General features: G+C 38.5%; 1 protein-coding gene across 2 annotated transcripts in view; it reads left to right on the forward strand.

The window, feature by feature from the left end:
- SCFD1 (sec1 family domain containing 1) overlaps positions 1–12,498 on the forward strand; it is a gene marked incomplete at its 5' end in the record, with an annotated part of 137,793 nt that extends 125,295 nt beyond the window's left edge. For both annotated transcript variants that reach the window (XM_079701113.1, XM_079701114.1), the window contains 2 exons: positions 7,129–7,197; positions 12,161–12,498. In XM_079701113.1, the coding sequence (XP_079557239.1) occupies positions 7,129–7,197; positions 12,161–12,184 (93 nt within the window). In that variant the 3' untranslated portion in view covers positions 12,185–12,498. The remainder of the gene's footprint in view (positions 1–7,128; positions 7,198–12,160) is intronic.
- Positions 12,499–22,381: the final 9,883 nt, after the last annotated feature.

The following is a 22,381-nucleotide window of genomic DNA, read 5'->3' on the forward strand; positions in this document are numbered from 1 at the left end:
GTTCCAGGTGTGTTCCCAAGGACGGACGGACGGACGGACGGACACACACACACACACACACACACACACACACACAGTCACAACAGACCAGCTGAAATTAATCCTGTACTTATACCCCATCCTTGGTTAGGCTTTCATAATTACATTTGTCAGCATTCTTTCTGCTTTTTTTACATTATTGGACAGAAAAACAGGAAGGATAAAAACCAAAATACCAACAAATACTAACCATTTGTTATACCTGAAATGCAGGTATAACTTTAAAGAAACATTGCAGTTTACCAGATATTCCAGTGCAAACTTGTTTTTAATTATGTATAGGCTGAACAACTCTTACCTGTCTCCACCACAGAAATTTTAATTTTGTGAAATGTATTAATAAGTTGAATCAATGTAACAATTAATTGTTTATTAACTAGTCTAGTTCTTTCTCTGATCAATCACCTCCATCAGAACAACATCAGGGTTATCAGTGGTAGATATGTAAGCCCACCAAGTTATTCTTTACTTGGTTTCAGGTTACAAAATATTTTTTTTACCTTGCTTATTACCCTCCACCCACAAAAACATGGTGTATAGGTAGTAGGGCACATGATACTATGACTCATCAAGCATGTAACAGGTATTTTATGTCCCTGTATCCAGGCACCTTTCTTAACAGATCATCACTCAGGTTCATATTTACACAATGGTCTTTGGCTCTTTTGTTGAACAGATTCTTTTGTACGCCTTTGAGCAGCAACAATATCCTAATTTTGCCTCCCAAAAGGGGTCCTCTGGAATATATAAAACCTGTAAAATGAGAATACGTAAAACAAAAGGAAGCATTAGAATTATTCTAGGTGTTTCTCCCCTAGATGTCATTGGCATCATCAAAACATAGCACGTGAATAAACCCAGATTAAATCCTTCATAAACCTCCCAGAACCCATCTTGGACCTTCAGCTTCAAATAAAGGAGGCTATTTCTGCAGGTGTTATGGGCATCTATAAATATAGGTAAGAGTATTATTCTCTTGTTCTCAACCTCTTGCAAGGTACCAAGATAATATTAGCTTTTTTTTTCTTTTTTTGGTATTATTTACTTATTGGTTACATCCCTGAGAATCAAGACTTCTCCATCGTCCATGTGTCATTAATTCTTACCCAGAATTTGGCCCTTGGTTTAGAAGATGATCAGATTCAGCAAGATGCCTGATCCATAGAGCTGGCAACAGTATGAGATTGGCCAGTACTTTCCCCTTTCTTCATTCCCAGTCATAGGAGGCAGGTTGGATAAGTGCGAGTTTATAGGACTGTGTTATCCACTGGTTAGTACAGATGCAGAAACTATTAATCCCAGTTTACACAGACGAAAAGAAGAAACATCCCATTCCATCATTCCTCGGACAGATTTGGAGGTATTGTCTTGATGTCTTGCTTGCAGTTAATCCTTTCTTCAGACCTTATAAGTGTGATTCATGTCCCTGTACTACAGGATCAGGCAGAGAAAAAGAAACATTTTTAGAAATGCAGGAGAAATTTTTAGTGGTTCTGCGTTACTACCCCACTTCCTCCCTCCCGTTTTTCCTACAGTATCTCAACAATCTCTTCGCTGTTGATTCCCCCTTTAATTAAATGCCTGTTATTTTTTAACACACATTCTGTTATGCAAGTCACTCTTTCTATATCTTATTAGAAAGAGATGTACCTAATTTAGAAAGTAGATGTTTCAAATGTCAGTTTCAGTTTTCAGTCAGTCCACTACTTTGTGTTTGGTAAGGTATATGATGTCAGTCTATTGTGTATGCTTCTTAGCATGCTGTTGAACTGCACCTGCAGCAAAATGGGTTTCTTTGTCAAGTGATGTATATAAAGGAAGTCCAAATTGAAACAGTTTCTGCTGTGATGTTAAAGGTGTTAAAGGTATTTGCTTTAGTCGCCAGGTGTATAAGTCCAAATCCAAAATGAGTGTCTATTCTGGGTAAAACCTATTGTTGTCCACCTGGAACCATAGGTAATAGGCCAGTGTAATTCTGTGTAAACATGTATATGGAATTGCTGGGTCATAATAACTGTGTTTAACCATGTGAGGAACTGCCAGATTGTTTCCAAAAACAATGTAAATTGCACCATTTTACATTCCCCCCAGCAGTGTATGAGGGTTCTGATTTCCCACATCATTGCCAGGACTTATCTGACTTTTTGATTTCGGCTGTACTAGCGGGTATGAAGTGGTGTCTCATTGTGGTTTTGATTGCATTTCCATGATGACTTAAATGATGTCAAGCATCTTGTCATGTGCTTATTGGCCATTTGTATATCTTCTTTGGAGAAATGTCTATTGAGATCCTTTGCCCATTTTTTAATTGGGTTATTTTGCCTTTTTACTACTGACTTGTAAGAGTTCTTTATATAATCTAGATACAAGTCCCTTATCTTGATATATGATTGCAAATATTTTCTCCCATTCTTTGATCTTTTCACCTTCTACCTGGTGTCCTTTAAAGTACAAACCTTCATTTTTTCTTTTGTTGTGTGTGCTTTTGGTGTCATATGTAAGAATTCTTTGCCAAAGCCAAGGTCATGAAAATTTACTCCTGTGTTTTCTTCTGTAGGTTTTATAGTTTTTGCTCTTACATTTAGGTCTTTGATCCATTTTGAGTTAATTTTTGTATATAGAATAAAGTCCAGCTTCATTCTTTTACATATGGCTATCCAGGTTGTCCTAGCACCATTTATTGAAAAGACTATTTTCCCCCCTGAGTGGTCTTGTAATAGAGGGAGGCAGTGTGCAGCCCTTAGCACGAAGCCTTTGCTGGGTGCCGTTACTGGGCAACCCATTACCAGGCAACGGTTACTGAGAGACCACTAACTAGAGCTGGGGTTAGGAGGTCCTGCTCAGTCATTGGTCGGCAGAGTGGTGGTCATCAGGCTGAGTGAGGTAAGAGGCGGATCCTGGCCTCCTCCCTGGGGCCCTCCAGCTCACCTAGCCTCAGGCCAGCGGATGAGCTGGAGGGCCCCAGGGAACAGGCTGGGGGCTGTGTCCTGCAGGGCTCTAGAGCCCTCGCCAAGGCCACCCACTGGCCAGGCACAGGCCTTGAGGCGGCAGTGAACCTCTCCCCGATCCCTACCTCCATGACCTGATGGTGGCGGCAGTCTGCATGGGACACAGTCTGCGGGACCTGGCCCCCGCCTTTTGGGCGGCCTGAGGAGCCTGAGGGCCAGTTGGGTCCTGGGTGCCTGGCTCTCTCAGCGATGACAGCTGGGCAGGGTCTGGGGACCTGGCCCTGAGGGAGCCACTAACTGAGATCTGCCTCCTCTTAGCCAGGACCTGGACCTTGGAAGGTGAAAGTTGTGCCTTGGGACCTTGCCCTTTCTTGTCAGAACAGAGAATAACATTTGTTTGGTGGAGATTTACAGGAACATGGTTACCTGACCATGACCTGACATCAAGAACAAAGGATCTGACACCAGTTTGCAACAATTAACCAAGCCCTCCCTCACTTATCTTATAAAAAGGTCTTTGCTGAAAGCTTTCAGGGAGTTTGGGGGTTTTAAGGCATGAGCCACCCATCTCCTTGCATGGCCCTGCAATAAACCTTTCTCTGTTCCAAACTTCGACGTTTTGGTATCGTTTGGCCTCACTGTGCGTCGGGCACATGGACTTCTGGTTTGGTAACAGCCTTGGCAGGCTTGTTGAAAATCAGTTGACCATACATGTATGGGTTTATTTCTGGACTCTCAACTCTATTCCGTTGATCCATAGGTCTATCCTTGAGCCGGTACTACACTGTAGTAAGTTTTGAAATCAGGATATATGAGTCCTCCTACTTTATCCTTTTTCAAGATTGTTGTGGATTTTCTGGTTTCCTTGCAATTCCGTATGAATTTGAGGATCAGCTGTTAATGGCAGTTGGATTCTGATAGGGATTGCCTTGAATCTGTAGATAAGATGAAAATACTCCCCAAAATTTAAGACTATTAAGTCTTCTAATCCATGACGTGGAATGTTTTTCTGTTTATTTAGATCCTTTTCTTTCAACATTTTTTGGTTCCTTTGCAGTTTGTTGTTATTTTCAGAGTTTAAGCTTTGTATTTCTTTGAGGTTTACTCCTATGTATTTTTTATGCTATTATGGATGGAATTGTTTTCATTTCATTTTTGCAACTGTATAGATATCTGATTGTTATATATTGACCTTGTGTCTGGCAACCCTATTGAACTCATTTATTAGTTCTGATAGTTTTTTTGTGTGTGTGGATTTTTAGGACTTTCTATATACAAGATCATGTTATCTCTGAATAGTTAGTTTAACTTCTTCCTTAACCTATCTGGAATGTTTTTCTCACCTAACCACCCTGGCTAGAACCTCCAGTATAATATTTAATAGAAGAGTCCAGAGCAGACCTCTTTATCTTCTTCCTGATCTTAGGGACAAAGCATCCAATCTTTCACCTATGGGTTTTTAATAGAGCCATTAATGTTTAGTAGCTGCTAAGCCATGTAGTTTAATTATCCTGAGAATTCTTTGTTTTTTAATCCCGTTTGGTCTTACTGTTTCCTTTGTTCTGAGTAATCTTCATCTTCTTCCTATCATTCAGCCCCATTCAGGGGAAACTGAGCTAGTAGGTCTACGACAGCCTCCCTCATGACATTGGAAACCCATGTTAGTGCAACCTTGTAGTATGAAACAAAACTTATGGCTTATGCCTACAAGAGACTTGTAATTGAGAATTTATCTAACATGGCACTTGATTTATACCAGTTCACAAAACAACGGGCACGAGCCATTTTTGTTGGGAAGGCAAAGAAAATACTATAATGATTCTAGGTGATTTATTTAGTAATGATGTTAGTCTAACTTACAATGTAACTGCTATTTGGTATAACACTGATGTACTTGATAAAAATTAATTGGACTGATTTTTGTTTTGTTTTGTTTTTGTTTTGTTTTTGCGGTATGCGGGCCTCTCACCACTGTGGCCTCTCCCGTTGCGGAGCACAGGCTCCAGACGCGCAGGCTCAGCGGCCATGGCTCACGGGGCCCAGCCGCTCCGCGGCACGTGGGATCCTCCCGGATCGGGGCACGAACCCGCGTCCCCCGCATCGGCAGGCGGACTCTCAACCACTGCACCACCAGGGAAGCCCTGGACTGATTTTTAACAAGACATTTGATAATACTGATATCAATGACCAAATGTATTGGGAATTTTACTTAAAGCCACCACAAGTTGTTCTTTTGATGGAAGGTGATTGGCTAGAGAATTAACTAGATTTAGTTAATAATTAATTGTTACATTGAATCAAGGTATTAGTACATTAGTTCAATTTTTTTTTTTTTTTTTTTTTTTTTTTTTTTTTTTTTTTTTTTGGGGGGTTTGCGGGCCTCTCACTGTTGTGGCCTCTCCCGTTGCGGAGCACAGACTCTGGATGCACAGGCCCAGCGGCCATGGCTCATGGGCCCAGCCGCTCTGCGGCATGTGGGATCTTCCCAGACCAGGGCACGAACCCGTGTCCCCTGCATCGGCAGGCGGACTCTCAACCACTGCGCCACCAGGGAAGCCCCATTAGTTCAATTTTTAATGGAAGGAAGAAATATCACATTTGTGCATAATTAAGAATAAATTTACACTAAAATATTACTAAACTGCAGTGTTAAAAATTAAAGCTATACCTACCTTACTGGATGATACAAAAGATTAGAATTTTTGTGTTTATCTTTGTTTTTGTATTCTATAAATGCTATAAAAGATGAAAAATAATTAGAATTAAGAAAGCTTGTCAAGGGTGGAGAGGGAATGTACTTATATAAGCACAAGATTAATCTCAGCTAGTTAATATACCCTGTGCTAATGTTTGGCCAACCCTGAATGAAATGTATTAACTAGTGTTTAAAATAGGCCTGTGCTAGGGTCCAAGATAGAGTAGGGGGCAACTTGCACTAGCTTGTCAACATTATTTAATGGAAAATGTAAAGATTGATTTGCACCTGGTTTCTGTCATGTTTTCTTGTTTCTGCTGTTAAGCCTATTCACACAGCCTGATTCCGGCTATGTGATCAGAGAGGTATAAAAGACCCTCCCTTGGACAAGACTGGGGCTCCACTGAGACCAGGGTATCTCCACTGTATCTTGGTGGTTCACAACTGAAAATGAAATGTGTCATATTACTGAGATGGGGTCCTGGGAGCTGTGCCTAGAAGTTTTGGACCCCTCTAATGTTTCCCTATACTGTGACCTCTACTCTTTTGTGAGTATAGCCTCAAGAATCCCAATTATATGACCCTATTTAATGGCTGCACGTGCCATCTCGTTTTGAAGAAAAGGAGAGTGAGGTGTGACTTTCGTTTTGCTTGCTCTCAGAGAAGGTCAGCTAGAACATTTATTCAGCCAGCGATGTTATTCGGCTCATACATCACAGAGAAATGTCCTTATCTTGTATTACAAAACTGTAATTCTTTTTGTTCCTGATTAATTAATCATATTTGCTTTGTTATGGAATAAACTTTTTACTTTACAAAAAAAATCTTACAAATTTACATTCAAGTTCACAATACATCTAAGAATTTCAGCATTAAGAACTTACCAAATTCTCCAGTCAGAAAGTTTTGACTGCTTGTAATTGGGTTCCAACATTCTGTCAAAATTCAGAATGAAATTCATAGAGTTACAGAATGGAATAGGGTATATTAAGGCATAAATACTGTATTATCACAAATGAGTCTGAAATGACAGTCCATGCTACTCACACCATATCCTACTTTCAGCGTAACAAAACTTGAAGAATGTTTTCTTCAAGTAGTTACAGATCTTACATTGGAAGAATGTCGGCCTAAGATTTTATAAATAATTGTGGCTCCCATGAAATGTGTCAGTAATCACATTCCTTCTATTTTCAGTGTAAATGGCACTAGAAGTGTACCTACCACCTATATTTTGAAGAAAAAAAAAAACTATGCCCATCTCACTCCTTTATTCCATGTAGTTTTAGGATAGACATGTGTACACTAAAATCCAATACTCCCCCCCCCAAAAAATTAAAACTTTTAAGAATAACAAAAAGTCTTATTAGGTTTAACACCTCTTGAGAATATTGAAAATATTACTTGTTACTTGTATCTGAGTTCTTTTTTTCTGATTTTTTACAGGGGAAACAAGGCAAGCACATCTTATATGGCTGCAGTGAACTTTTTAATGCTACACAGTTCATAAAACAGGTAAAATGTACTTTTTAGTTTGTTTCTGTTAACATACCCTAAGTTGCTGTTGATATTTTTCAGAAGAGAGCAAGATAATCATGTTCTTCTGAACCAGCTGAAACTAAAAGCCATAGAGCTAAAAGAATGTAAGGTTTTACCCTGGACAACTATAAAGGAAACTCTTATAAGTAACATTATTCCCATTATCCCAAATCTATGAAAAGGTAAATTTAATTCAGAAAAATTTTAATTGGAGTAGTGTTACTCACTTAGGCTAAATTCATTTCAGCATTTCCTTGACATACTGTCCACTTTTCTGACTTTGCCGAGCTGAGAAATTAAGTAACCTTATTAAGGGGTTGTATGTGCTCAGTTGATACAGCAGAATTACATTCACCTTGAAAGTTAATGACAGCAGTAGCTGAGGTGTACAGAGTCTTTACATTCTTTTACTGTTGTTTCCACGACTGTTCTCAGTAATTACATTAACTTCAACTTTTTAAAGCTTAAACTACCTGAGATGCTCAATAGGCTGACCAATAATATCCATTCACCTCTGCCTTGGCTGCCATAAAAATCATAACTGTACCCTGTGCTCGTTTTTAGCAGCTCTTCCTAGCATCTTTTTCTAGCACAAGTTTCTTGCCCATGTTATATGGTTCTTGTATTTTTAACCTTAATGTGGTGACCCAGTGGTATTATGAGAATTTCAGACATACAGAAAAACTGAAGAGAATTTGCATTGAACACGTGCATACTCCCCATTAACATTTTATTGTACTTGCTTTATAAGATACCTGTCCATCTTTCCATTCTTCATTCTATTCCTTGCTCCACCTGTATTAATTTCAGAGTAAATTGTAGCTATCAGTACACTTCCCCCTTAATACTTCATTGCCAATATCATTAACTAGATTTCATTATTTGTTTAGTTTGTTGTTGTTGTTTTACCTTTGGAGATAAAATTTACAATAGTGAAATACACGCATCTTATGTGTACATTCCTAACTTTGTCAGATGTTTCCTTCACCTGAGTATAACCCAAACCCCTATCAAGATACAGAACCATTACACCACAGAGTTCCTTTATGGCCTTTGCCAGTCCTTGCTCCTAGTCAAAGCCTGCTCCCAAAACACTGTCTTGATGTTTTTCCGCCATAGATTAGTCTTGCCTATTTTACAACATCACGTAAATGGAATTTTTCTTCATTAGGTTAACTAGAAGATTCTCAATTTTATTAATACTTTTAATGAACCAGAGGGTGTTAATGCTTATTTTCTCTATTTGTTTTCTTTTTTATTTAACCCTTAAATTTTTTTTTTTGAATTTTACTTATTTTTTTTTTACACTGGAGGTTCTTATTACTTATCTATTTTATACTCTGTTTTCTGTTCATTGGTTTCTACTTTTTATTATTTCCTTTGTGCTGATTACTTTGGGTTTACTTTGTTCTTCTTTTACTATCTTCTGATATTGGATAATCATTAAGTCATTAAACTTAGTTTTTCTTTTCTAAAATAAACATTGAAAATCATAAAATTTAAACTCTTGCCAAACACTGCTTTAGCCACATTCTACAAATGTTGATGTTATGTTTTTATTACCATTGTTGGAAATATTTTTAATTTACCTGGTAGTTTATTCTTTAGCCCATGTATAGAGATCTATTGTTGTTTCAAGTATTTGTGGGTTTCTAGATATCTTACTCATTTCTAATTTAATTCCCTTTTTGTCATAGAATATTCTATACATAAGTTCATTATTTCAGAATTTATTTAAATTCCTTTTCTGGCCCAATATATGGTCTATCTTGTTAAGCACTCCATATGCACTTAAAAAAGAACATGCATTATGCAGAAGTTGAAGGAAGGGTTCTATAAACATTAATTTGGTCAAGGTAGTTGATAGCATTACTTAGATCCTCTATGTCTTTTTTTTTTTTTTTTTTTTTTGGTCTAGTTCTATCAGGTATTGAAAGATTGGTATTAAAATCTCTGACTGTGATTGTGGAATTGTCTCTTCCTTTAGTTCTGTCAATTTCTGCTTTTTTTGTGTTTTTAAGTTCTGTTATTAGGTACATACAGACTTATGATTATTGTATATTCCTGATGAATGGATTCTTTTATATGCAGTATTCCTCTACATATCTGGTAATGCTCTTTGTCTTGAGGTCTGCTTTATCTGACATTAATATAGCCACCCTAACATTCTTACACTTAGTTTGCATCTTATAACTTTTCCATCTGTTTACTTTCAACTTGTCTATGAATTTATATTTAAAGCATATATCTTGTAGGTAGAATATAATTGGATCTTGTGTTGTTGTTTTTTTAAACCATTATACAGTCTCTTAATTGGAGTCTATTGGTCTATTAACATCTAATGTAATTATTATTAATATGATTAGATTTAGGTCTAGCACTTTACTATTTCCTCTGTTCCTCTTTCCTACCTTTCTTTGTATTATTTGAACACTTTTTAGAATTCCACTTTAATTCATCCACAGATTTTTTTTTAGCTGTAACTCTGCATTACAAATTTAGGGTTGCTGTGTTATGCCACTTGCGTTAAATGTAGAAACCCTGCAACCATACATACCCTCAACATTTATGCTGTGATTGTCATATTTTAGATCTACATAACATCATTAACCTCACAAGACAGTGGACAGTGTTACCATTTGTGCTTCAGTCATGTTTATAATAAAGACATAAATCTTTGCATTTATATGGATATAAATTCCAGTGCCCTTCATCCCTACTTATAGGTTTTTTGTTTTTTTTTTTTTTGGCTTGGCTGCATTGGGTCTGCATTGCTGCATGTGGGCTTTCTCTAGTTGCCGCGAGCAGGGTCTACTCATTGTTGCGATGCATGGAAATTCTCATTGCAGTGGCTTCTCTGGTTGCGGAGCACGGGCTCTAGGTGCGTGGGCTTCAGTAGTTGTGGCACGCAGGCTCTAGTGCACAGGCTCAGTAGTTGTGGTGCACGGGCTTAGTTGCTCCGCGGCATGTAGAATCTTCCCAGACCAGGGCTCAAACCTGTGTCCCCTCCACTGGCAGGTGGATTCTTAACCACTATGCCACAAGGGAAGTCCCCCTACTTATAGATTTTAATTTCCATCTGTTGACTGAAAAACTTTTAGCATTCACTGTAGCTCTGGTATGCTAGCAGTGAGTTCTCTTAATTTTTTATTAGATGAAAATGTCTTTATTTCACCTTTATTCTTAAATAATTATATATATATATACACACACACACAACTGTACATATATACATATATATAAATATTTTTTCTGGGTACAAAGTTCTGATAGACAGTTTTTCAGCACTTCAAAGATGTCAGTCTGCTGTCTTCTGTCCTTCATTGTTTCTTATAGGAAGTCAGCAGCCATTCAGATCAGTGTAAATTTTTTTTTTAACATCTTTATTGGAGTATAATTGCCCACTTTTGTCTCTCCTTTTGGGACTCCATTTACATTTATGTTTAACTTTTTATAGTGTCCCACAAATCCCTGAGGATTCTGTTAACATCTATAAGTTGCTCTGTCTTCAGATTCAATAAGTCTTCTGCTGTCTCCATTCTGCTATTTGATGTATTTACCAGTTCTTTAATTTTCACTTCGATTTTTTTAAAATGTAGTTTATATTTTTAGGTTGAGATTTCCTTTTTTCATTCATTGTGAGCCTATTTTTCATTATTTCATTGAGGATATTGTCCTAGCTGCTTTTAAAACGTGGTCTACTATGGGCCCACCCTTGGGGTCCAGTGGTTAAGACACTGCACTTCCAATGCAAGGGGCACAGGTTCAATCCCTGGTTGGGGAAGTAGGATCCCATATGCCATGCGGCATGGCCAAAAAAAAAAAAAAAAACCTGGTCTATTAATTACTACACATGGATCATCTCACTGTTGGTTTCCATTGTCTTTCCCCCTAGAGAATGGCTCCATTTTCCTGTTTCTTCATATATTTACTAATTTTAGATTGTATCCTTTACACTGTGAATGTTATATCTTGGAAACTGAATTCTGTTTCTCTGAAGAGTGTTGGTCAGACCCAAAGTTCAAACTCTGTCCCTGGGGCAGCAGTTTAAATCTCACCTGTTTGTTAGTCTCTCTCTCATTCATGAGTGGTTCAGGGTTTCGCCATAGATTTAGGAAAAGTCTATATACAGATTTTACGGCTCCATCACGTTGGCCCTCTCCAGGATTTTCCCCTCACTTTCCAGTAGCTTTAGTTGCCCCCAAACTCTTCCCTCTGGTTTTTCAGGCCAGAAAGACTGCAGGTTTTCTGTCAGTTTTAGCTGCCGGTATAGCACCAACTGTGGCCTGCCTTCAGGCTAAGAGCCACAGAACCAGAGAACTCAGTCTGTGCTATTTCCTCCTTCCAAGTGTTGATTCTGTTCCAGAAGCCACCTGCGTTCAGTTGCTTCCCATTGCCTACAGGTAGTTGGTTTTTGTATGTTTAAAGTTTATAATTTCTATCTCTCTCTCATAGACTTGGTGCAATAGTTTACCCAGCCTTCCAGAATTGAAAGCCTTTTCCCTTCCTTTTAATGATCTTTAGGAATATATTAAATATATTTCTAATGTCTTTTAGAAATAAAATATATAGAAAAGTGAGCTATCAGCAGTAAAGTCACACATGATGTTGTCTTTCTTTACATTTTCATACTGAGTTAATATTAATTTTTTTATTCTCAGGTTTTTGTTTTCCATTACTTGAATTTACTCCTATATAATGTTTACACATCTTTTTGCCATGACAGTTTTTAGATATCTACGTATCTTAAACATTTGAGTTAGTGGTGAATACTGAATGAAAATGTATTATTCTAGAAATGCAGTGCATGAAGTAGAGAGCCTGGATTTTACTATGATAAAAGTGTGCATTTAAGGTGTTTACAAATATAATTCAAGCCCAAGTTTCTTTGTGATTAAAAACAGTAATATTTATGATTTTATGCTTTGTTTTGTTTTAGCTGTCACAACTTGGACAAAAATAACACAGAAGAACCTTAACATGAGAATCTATTTAGAACTTGGATAAGTGTAAAAAGGCAAAAGAGCCAGATGTTTCATTTCTTCATATCAATGTCCTAACAGTGAAACTTAGAGTTATTTTTTAATTTTTAAGGAAATTCTATACTTAATATAATGCGTACTGATTAAAACAATAAAGCATTTCAGAAATAAATTTTAACATTGTACATTATCTCTCCTGTTATGTTTGACAAATGAGAAAGAAAGTACTTTGGAAGGAAGGAAAGCTGTCTGAATATAATGTCAAAATATTAATATAATAACCAATATGTTATGATTGAAGCTAGTAAAAGTTTAAGAATGTAATATACAAGTGTTATTTGATTGATTCATGAATCTCCTACATCTCCTAAATTGTATGCATTTTAATTGTAAAATTACCTTCCCATGGTTTGTTTCCCATGTTGCCTCTAGATTTTATAGCCACTTGAATGTCACTTCTCTGTCTGGCACACCTATGTACATTTTATCACATAAAATCCCTCCTTTATATAATGTCAAAAGTCAAACATTAGCAACATTTGGAACAGACAAATACAAATCATTTATCTTGTAAAGTTCTAAATAATATGTAAAAGTAAGTGTTAAATTAATTCTAACCTTCCTATCTGCCTGGCACGCAGCACTAAAAAGGAATGTTGATCAGTCTTATATCTCAAGGCAGTCATAAGATAAAAGCAAACCAATCGCTCCAGAGAAAAAAGCTGTTCCTATTATAAAGGCCCGGGAGCTTTTCCTCTTAATGAGCCTCATCAAGAGAAATCTGTAGTGTTACAGACAACATCCTGATAATAGATAAAACAACAGATTAATTAACAGAACTGCTTCTTTCCACACCCCCACCTACCATGAGTCAGTGCTGTCGTACCAAAGCACAGGTCAAGAAAAATAATTCTAGGTGGGTAGTGGTTGGCTAATCTGACTTGTTCCTGGGGTGAAATTTAAAGCATGTTTGGACTGCTATAACAAATTACCATAGGCTGGGTGGCTTATACAACAAACATGTATTTCTCACAGTTCTGGATGCTGGGAATTCTAAGATCAAGGTACCAGCAGATCCACTGTCTGGTGAGAACCTTCTTCCTGATTTGCAGACAGCCATGTGTCCTCACATGGTGGAGAGTACAGAGCAAGCTCTGGTCCCTCCATCCCCTTTTAAAGGCACAAATCCCATTGTGGGGACTCCACCCCATGACCTCATCCAAACCCAGTTACCTCCCAAAGACCCTACCTCCAAATACCATTACACTGGGGAAAAGACAGTCTCTTCAATAAATGGTGCTGGGAAAACTGGACAGCTACATGTAAAAGAATGAAATTAGAACATTCTTTAACACCATACACAAAAACAAACTCAAAATGGATTAAAGACCTAAATGTAAGACCTAATACTATAAAGCTCTTAGAGGAAAACATAGGCAGAACAATTTTTGACATAAATGGCGCAATATTGGGCTTCCCTGGTGGCGCAGTGGTTGAGAGTCCGCCTGCCAATGCAGGGGATGCAGGTTCGTGCCCCAGTCCGGGAAGATCCCACATGCTGTGGATCGGCTGGGCCCGCGAGCCATGGCCGCTGAGCCTGCGCGTCCGGAGCCTGTGCTCCACAACGGGAGAGGCCACAACAGTGAGAGGCCTGCGTACCTCAAAAAAAAAAAAAAAAAAAAAAAAGATAAATGGCGCAATATCTTTTTTGATCCGTCTCCTAGAGCAATGGAGATAAAGACAAAAATAAACAAACGGGACCTAATTAAACTCAAAAGCTTTTTTGCACACAAAGGAAACCATAAAAGAAATGAAAAGACAACCCACAGAATGGGAGAAAATATTTGCAAACAATGTTACCAAGAAGGGATCCATTTCCAAAATTTACAAACAGCTCATGCAGCTCAATATCAAAAAAACAACCCAATCAGAAAGTGGACAGAAGACCTGAATAGACATTTCTCCAAAGAAAACATACAGATGGCCAACAGGCACGTGAGAAGATGCTCAACATTGCTAATTATTAAAGAAATGCAAATCAAAACTACAATGAGACATCACCTCACACCAGTCAGAATGGCCATCATCAAAAAGTCTACAAACAATAAATGCTGGAGTGGATGTGGAGGAAAGGGAACATAAATGTCCCTACGTGCAACCTAAATGTCCATCAACAGAGGAATGGATAAGGAAGATGTGGTACATACATACAATGGAATATTATTCAGCCATTAAAAATAATGAAATAATGCCATACTGCCATTCGCAGCAACATGAATAGACCTGGAGATTATCATAATAGGTGAAGTAAATCAGAGAAAGACAAATATCATATGATATTGCTTATATGGGAAAGCTAAAAAAAAATTATACAAATGAACTTATTTACAAAACAGAAACAGACTCACAGACTTAGAAAACAAACTTATGGTTACCAAAGGGGAAAGGTGGAGGGGAGGGATAAATTGGGAGCTTGGGATTGACATATACACACTACTACATTTAAAACAGACAACAAACAAGGACTATATAGCACAGGGAACTCTGCTCAATGTTCTGTAACAACCTAAATGGGAAAAGAATTTGAAAAAGAATAGATACATGTATATGTATAACAGAATCACTTTGCTGTACATCTGAAACTAACACAACATTGTAAATCAACTGTACTCCAATACAAAATAAAGATAAATACCATTACATTGGTGATTAAGGCTTCAGTATTTGAATTTGTGGGAGACACATTCAGTCCATAGGACTACATCTGTCAAAGTGGCTGGCACTCAGGGCTTCAGGAGAGACCATTATGCAAAGACAATAAGGCTAATCAAGGTGATAAGCTACAGAGGAGAAAAAGCAATGTCCCTGTCTCCTTAGAAATGGAGAAGTCAGACTCTAAATAAATGTTCAGAATGCTCTTTTCTTGTTACCTTTGCATTTTAAAATGAGTTGGGGTCAGAATGGCCATCATTAAAAAGCCTACAATTGAATGCTGGAGAGGGTGTGGAGAAAAGGGAACCCTCCTTCACTGTTGGTGGGAACGTAAGTTGGTACAACCATTATGGAAAACGTTATGGAGTTTCCTCAGAAAACTAAAAATATTGAATACAATTACCATATGATCCATCAATCCCACTCCTGGGAATATACCCAGAAAAAACTCTAAACTACATGTAAAAGAATGAAATTAGAACACTTCCTAACAGCATACACAAAAATAAACTCAAAATGGATTGAAGACCTAAATGTAAGGCCAGACACCATAAAACTCTTAGAGGAAAACAGAGGCACAACACTATATGATAAATCACAGCAAGATCTTTTTTGACCCACCTCCTAGAGTAATGGAAATAAAAAATAAATGAATGGGACCTAATGAAACTTAAAAGCTTTTGCAAAGGAAACCATAAACAAGACAAAAAGACAACCCTCAGAATGGGAGAAAATATTTGCAAATGAAGCAACTGACAAAGGATTAATCTCCAAAATATACAACAGCTCATGCAACAAAATATCAAAAAAACAACAACCCAATCCAAAAATGGGTGGAAGACCTAAATAGACATTTCTCCAAAGAAAACATAAAGATTGCCAACAAACACATGAAAAGATGCTCAGCATCACTAATCATTAGAGAAATGCAAATCAAAAGTACAATGAGGGGGCTTCCCTGGTGGTGCAGTGGTTGAGAGTCCGCCTGCCAATGCAGGGGACTCGGGTTCGTACCCCGGTCCGGGAAGATCCCACGGGCCGCGGAGCGGCTGGGCCCGTGAGCCATGGCCAATGAGGCTGCGCGTCTGGAGCCTGTGCTCCGCAATGGGAGAGGCCACAACAGTGAGAGGCCCGCATACCGCAAAAAAAAAAAAAAAAAAAAAAAAGTACAATGAGGGATCCCTCACACTGGTCAGAATGGCCATCACCAAAACATCTACAAACAATAAATGCTGGAGAGGGTGTGGAGAAAAGGGAACCCTCCTGCACTGTTGGTGGGAATGTAAATTGATACAGCCACTATGGAGAACAGTACGGAGGTTCCTTAAAAAACTAAAAATACAACTACCATATGACCCAGCAATCCCACTACTGGGCATATACCCTGAGAAAAATATAATTCAAAAAGATACATGTACCACAATGTTCATTGCAGCACTATTTACAATAGCCAGGACATGGAAGCAACCTAGATGTCCATTGACAGATGAATGGATAAAGAAGTGGCACATATATACAATGGAATATTACTCATTCATAAAAAGGAACGAAACTGAGTTTTTTGTAATGAGGTGGATGGACCTAGAGTCTGTCATACAGAGTGAAGTAAGAAAGAAAAGAACAAATACTGTATGCTAACGCACATATATGGAATCTAAAAAAACGGTACTGATGAACCTAGTGGCAGGGCAGGAATAAAGACACAGACGTAGAGAAGGGGCTTGAGGACATGGGGAAGGGGAAGCTGGGACAAAGTGAGAGAGTAGCATTGACATATATATGCTACCAAATATAATATGGATGGCTAGTGGGAAGCAGCTGCATAGCACAGGGAGATCAGCTCGATGCTTTGTGACCACCTAGAGGGTTGAGATAGGGAGGGTAGGAGGGAGACTCAAGAGGGGATATGGGGATATATGTACACATATAGTTGATTCACTTTGTTGTGTGGCAGAAACTAACACAACATTGTAAAGCAATTATACTCCCATAAAGATTTAAAAAACTAAACAACAAAAAAAACATAATCCACTCTTTGAAGCAAATATAAAACAGTATATTAAAATAACCCAAAAAAGCAAAAAGATACATGCACCCCTGTGTTCATAGTGGCACTAGTCACAATAGCCAAAACATGGAAACAACCTAAATGTCCATCAACTGATGAATGGATAAAGAAGATGTGGTACATATACACAATGGCCATTAAAAAAGAATGAAATAATGCCATTTGCAGCAACATGGATGCAGCTACGGATTATCATACTAAGTGAAGTAAGTCAGAAAGAGAAAGACAAATACCATACGATATCACTTGTATGTGGAATCTAAAATATGGCACAATGAACCTATCTACAAAACAGAAACAGACAGACATAGAGAACAAACTTGTGGTTGCCAAGGGAGGGTGGGGGAGGGAGAGGGATGGACTGGGAGTTTGGGGTTAGTAGATGCAAACTATTACATTTAGAATGGATAAACAACAAGGTCCTACTGTATAGCACAGGGAACTATATTCAATATCCTGTGATAAACCATAATGGAAAAGAATATAAAATATATATATATATGTATGTGTATAACTGAGTCACTTTGCTGTACAGCAGAGATTACCACAACACTGTAAATCAACTCTACTTCAATTTTTAAAATTGAAGAAAAAAATGAGTTAGAAAAATAGTCTTGTCAACGAATGTACAATAATTTCTTTCAAACTTGCCTTAAGTTCATATAAAATATTCTGATACAGAAATCTTTTTGTGGGACTATAAAGGTTTTGGGCCTTTTAAAGAAATCTCTGGGGAAACTTTGGCCTTTCCCAAACTATCCAAGCTTAGTCCCATCTGTCCTGGTGTGCGTTACCTAGCATGGTCATCCACAATATTGCCAGGGTCACAGTTGCTGCTATCTTGGGCTAGGGAGCTCAGCAAGTCTGAACAAGCAAGGCCAGAGCTTGACTGATTCAGAAACCAGTTTCTTCTGTCTCCACAAGGGTTATTCTCTTCAGAGGAATTGATTCCTGCCCCGAGAAAGCTCAGATGAGAGGCAAAGATCAATAGGAAAGGGAACTGCTCTGCCAGGTGATTTACAAAAGTTGCATGCATCAATTAATCCTCACAACAGCACTGTCAACTAGGTGGTACAGCTCCAATTTTATAGATGGAAACAAAACTCAGAGGGTTAAACACCCTGCTCAAAGTCATGGCTGGTACATGGTGGAGCCAAAGACAGCATGTACATCTGTCTACTCCAAGTCCCACTGCTGAAAATCTCCTGGATGAGGAAGCAGGAAGCTTGGAGTCTTGCCAAGCCACTCCTCACCGATCAACCTGAGTCAGTCACTTTACCCCTCTGTTTCCTCCTGTGCATAATGAGTGGTACAGAGCAGGGGCATCTAACATAGGGCCCTCCAGGCAATGCAGCTCACCTGAACCAGCCAGCTCAGGATGTTCAACAAAACAAACACCTTACCGATGAGCTCACACACAGGAACTGGCAGGCTCAGCCGCCTGTCTGAAAGAATTTGAGTAGTTTGGCATAAACATGGGAAAGGTCAGATGGGGCTCTACAATGAAAGGGAAAGGCAAAATTAAAAAGGACTGAGAGGAAATTCAAGTCAAGACAGAAGTTTGCCCTGAAACGGAAGCTTCTGTTTCCTCACCATTGGGTACTTTTGTGCTGTGACAAACTGCAAGACAGACCCCCATGGCAGTGTGATCTAAACTGTGAATTTTCAACTCATGCTCTTAAAATTCACAATATTTAGGTAATATTCAAAAGAAGGTGAATAGAAGTTGTGTGAAGACTTTTTAACTTACTTAAATAGACCCAGATCATCGCACCATAGACATTAGGAGAAATTTTTTCACGATTTTTTAAGATTGCAAGGCACAGAGCAACCTGACTCCAGGGGCTGATGAGACTGTACTGAGGTGACATGTGACTAAAGAAAACTGTAAAGAATTTCTGATTTGTTATAGTGACTACATCAAAATAGACATAGACTAAGCAGAGAGAACTAGGGACTATTCAACTTCGCTTTGTTGAATTGCCCTGGGTTCAACAGAATCATAAATCTCAAAAGTTTATATCCAGCGTTATTTACAATAGCCAAGACAAGGAAGTAACCCAAGTGTCCATCAACAGGGGAATGGACAAAGAAGATGTGGTACATATATACAATGGAATATTACTCAGCCATAAAAAAAGAATGAAATTTTGCCATTTGCAGCAACAGGGATGGACTTGAAGGTTATTATGCTAAGTGAAATAAGTCAGACAGAGAAAGACAGTACAGTATGATATCACTTATATGTGGAATCTAAAAATACAACAAACTAATGAATATAACAAAAAAGTAACAGATTCACAGATATAGCGAACAAACCAGTGGTTACCAGTGGGGAGAGTGAAGGGGAGAGGGGCAATATAGGGGTAGGGGATTAAGAGGTACAAACTATTAAACTATTATGCATAAAATAAGCTACATGGATATATTACACAATGCAGGGAACATAGCAAATATTTTATAATAACTATAATGGAGTATAACCTTTAGAAATTCTGAATCACTAAACTGTACACCTGTAACATATAATATTATACATCAACTATACTTCAATTTTTAAAAGTTTATATCCAAAGAAGTTTCTGGATGTTGATGAGTGTGTACCAGGCTTTAAATATTTGTAGCTGCTTTTATCATGGAAACCTCAGGATGATTCTAAATTATCAATCATCAACCCCATCAATGTGGCTCCGTTTCAAGAGGAACAGCAGATTGTGCTAAAAGCAAGCTCTATGTACGAAGATGACAGGGTATCCTAAGAATCCAGAGACAGCTACATCAACTCCAGGACTCTCCTGAAGGACCATGGTTAAGTGGCTGTAATAACATGTTGACTTTTCTGCCAGTATCCTTTTCCCTGATTTTGGTCACCCCAATCTTCCTCTTCTTTCACCATGTGACTCAGGTGGAGCTGACACCATTCCTGACAAGTAAATGGTTAAGGGATAGATAAGTAAACAAATCCAGCCAAGGAGAGGCAATTAGATTCCTGCTGAGACAAAGCAGGGCCACTCTCTTTTCTGCTGGACTTAAACTGGAGGGCCTTAAATATGAGGTTGTCGATATTGCCACAAGATGCATGAGGATGAAACCAATGCAGAGCCCAGAGATGTCCTAATGACATCATTTGAACCCGCTGGGTTAAATCTGAGTGTTGGAGCCAGAGGCAGACACAGTAAAATGCAACAGATGATTGCAACATCCTTTGAAAGCCAAAGAAATGTAAACCAGACAAAACATAAGAAACAGTGATTTTTCAGACAATGGATGTCAGGAAGCACAGGACAGGGATCCCTAAGAGAAGAAAACACACAAGATGAGCCCTACAATTGCACCAGCTTACTTCCTGGAGAGACTTTTTTCATGGTGCAGCACAGGCAGGGCTGGTCCAGAGGAGACAGAGTTGGACATCTGGGAAGGTTGAGGCAGCTTGAGGTCATAGGGTAGAATAATGGAAAGAAGAAAGCTACACAGGTAGAAAGTTCTAGAGGTCTTCAGAGGGTCAGATGAATACTGATCAGTACCTGTGTGTGAAGAAACTACCCAAGGTAGGGAAAGAACTACCTAAAAGAGTTATACAGGGAGCAGGAACAATTGTCTTTGCTCATGTGGGGTCAGAAATAGTATCTGTTCCCATCAACCAATTACCTCATAAATCATGCAGGGATTGGCAAAGTACTCAAAAGGGTTTTGTCTCAGTAGTGGGGAAAATTAGCCTGACTAAATGCTATTGTGGCCCCATCTAACAAACCTTAAAAGCAAAATTCAAAAGGATTGTTTCTAAGTAACTTAACCTTGTGCAAAAAAGCTCAAGAATAGAGAAATACAAACATATCTAAGCCACCAACAAGATAAAAGTTACAGCATCTAATAAATCATAATAATGTTTTCTTAGGTCAGTCTACCAAAGCAATAGAAATAAAAGCAAAAGTAAACAAATGGGACTTAATCAAACTTAAAAGCTTTTGCACAGCAAAGGAAAGCATAAAAAAATGAAAAGAACCTACAGACTGGGAGAAAATATTTGTAAATGATGTGACCAATAAGGAGTTAATTTCCAAAATATACCAACACCTCATACAACTCAACAACAAAAAACAAACAACCCAATCCAAAAATGGGCAGAAGACCTAAATAGACATTTCTCCAAAGAAGACATACAGATGGCCAACAGGAATATGAAAAGATGCTCAACATCACTAATTATTAGAGAAATGCAAATCAAAACTACAGTGAGGTATCACCTAACACCTGTCAGAATGGCCATTATTAAAGAGTCTAAAAATAATAAATGCTGGAGAGGGTGAGGAGAAAAGGGAACCCTCCTGCACTGTTGGTGAGAATGTAAATTGGTGCAGACAGTATGGAGAACAGTATGGAGCTTCCTCAAAAAACTAAAAATAGAGTTGCCATATGATCCAGCAATCCCACTCCTGGGTATATATCTGAAGAACACTCTAACTTGAAAAGATACATGCACCCCAATGTTCATAGCAGCACTATTACAATAGCCAAGACATGGAAACAACCTAAATGTCCATCGACAGATGAATGGATAAAGAAGATGTGGTGCATATATACAATGGCTTACTACTCAGCCATAAAAAAGAAGAAATAATGCCATTTGCAGCAACATGGATGAACCTAGAGATTATCATACCAAGCAAAGTAAATCAGACAGAGAAAGACAAATATCATATGATATCACTTATATGTGGAATCTAAAATATGACACAAATGAACTTATCTACGAAACAGACTCACAGACATAGAAGAACAGACTTGCAGTTGCCAAGAGGGAGGGGAGTGGGGAAAGGTTGGATTGGGCATTTGGGACTACCAGATGCAAGCTACTGCATATAGAATAGATAAACAACAAGGTCCTATTGTAGCGCATGGGGAACTATATTCAATATCCTGTAATAAACCATAATGGAAAAGAATATGAAAAAGAATATATATATATATGTATAACTGAATCACTTTGCTGTACACCAGAAACTAACACAGCACTGTAAATCAACTATACTTCAATAAAAAATAATTAATATCTAAAATCCAATCAAAACTCATCAGATAGAGAAATACAGCTACACGTGGAACAACTCCTACAGAACACCTACTGAACGCTGGCAGAAGACCCCAGACCTCCCAAAAGGCAAGAAACTCCCCACATACCTGGGTAGGGCAAAGCGGAGAGATTCCCGCACAGAGGATCGGTGCCGAGCGGCACTCACCAGCCCGAGAGGCTTGTCTGCTCGCCCGCCAGGGCGGGCGGCGCTGGAAGCTGAGGCTCGGGCTTCGGTCAGAGCTCAGGGAGAGGACTGGGGCTGGCGGCGAGAACTCAGCCTGAAGGGGGCTAATGTGCCACAGCTAGCCTGGAGGGAGTACGGGAAAA

Source organism: Hyperoodon ampullatus (assembly GCF_949752795.1).
Source record: "Hyperoodon ampullatus genome assembly, chromosome: 3".
NCBI classification, from domain to species: Eukaryota; Metazoa; Chordata; class Mammalia; order Artiodactyla; family Ziphiidae; genus Hyperoodon; species Hyperoodon ampullatus.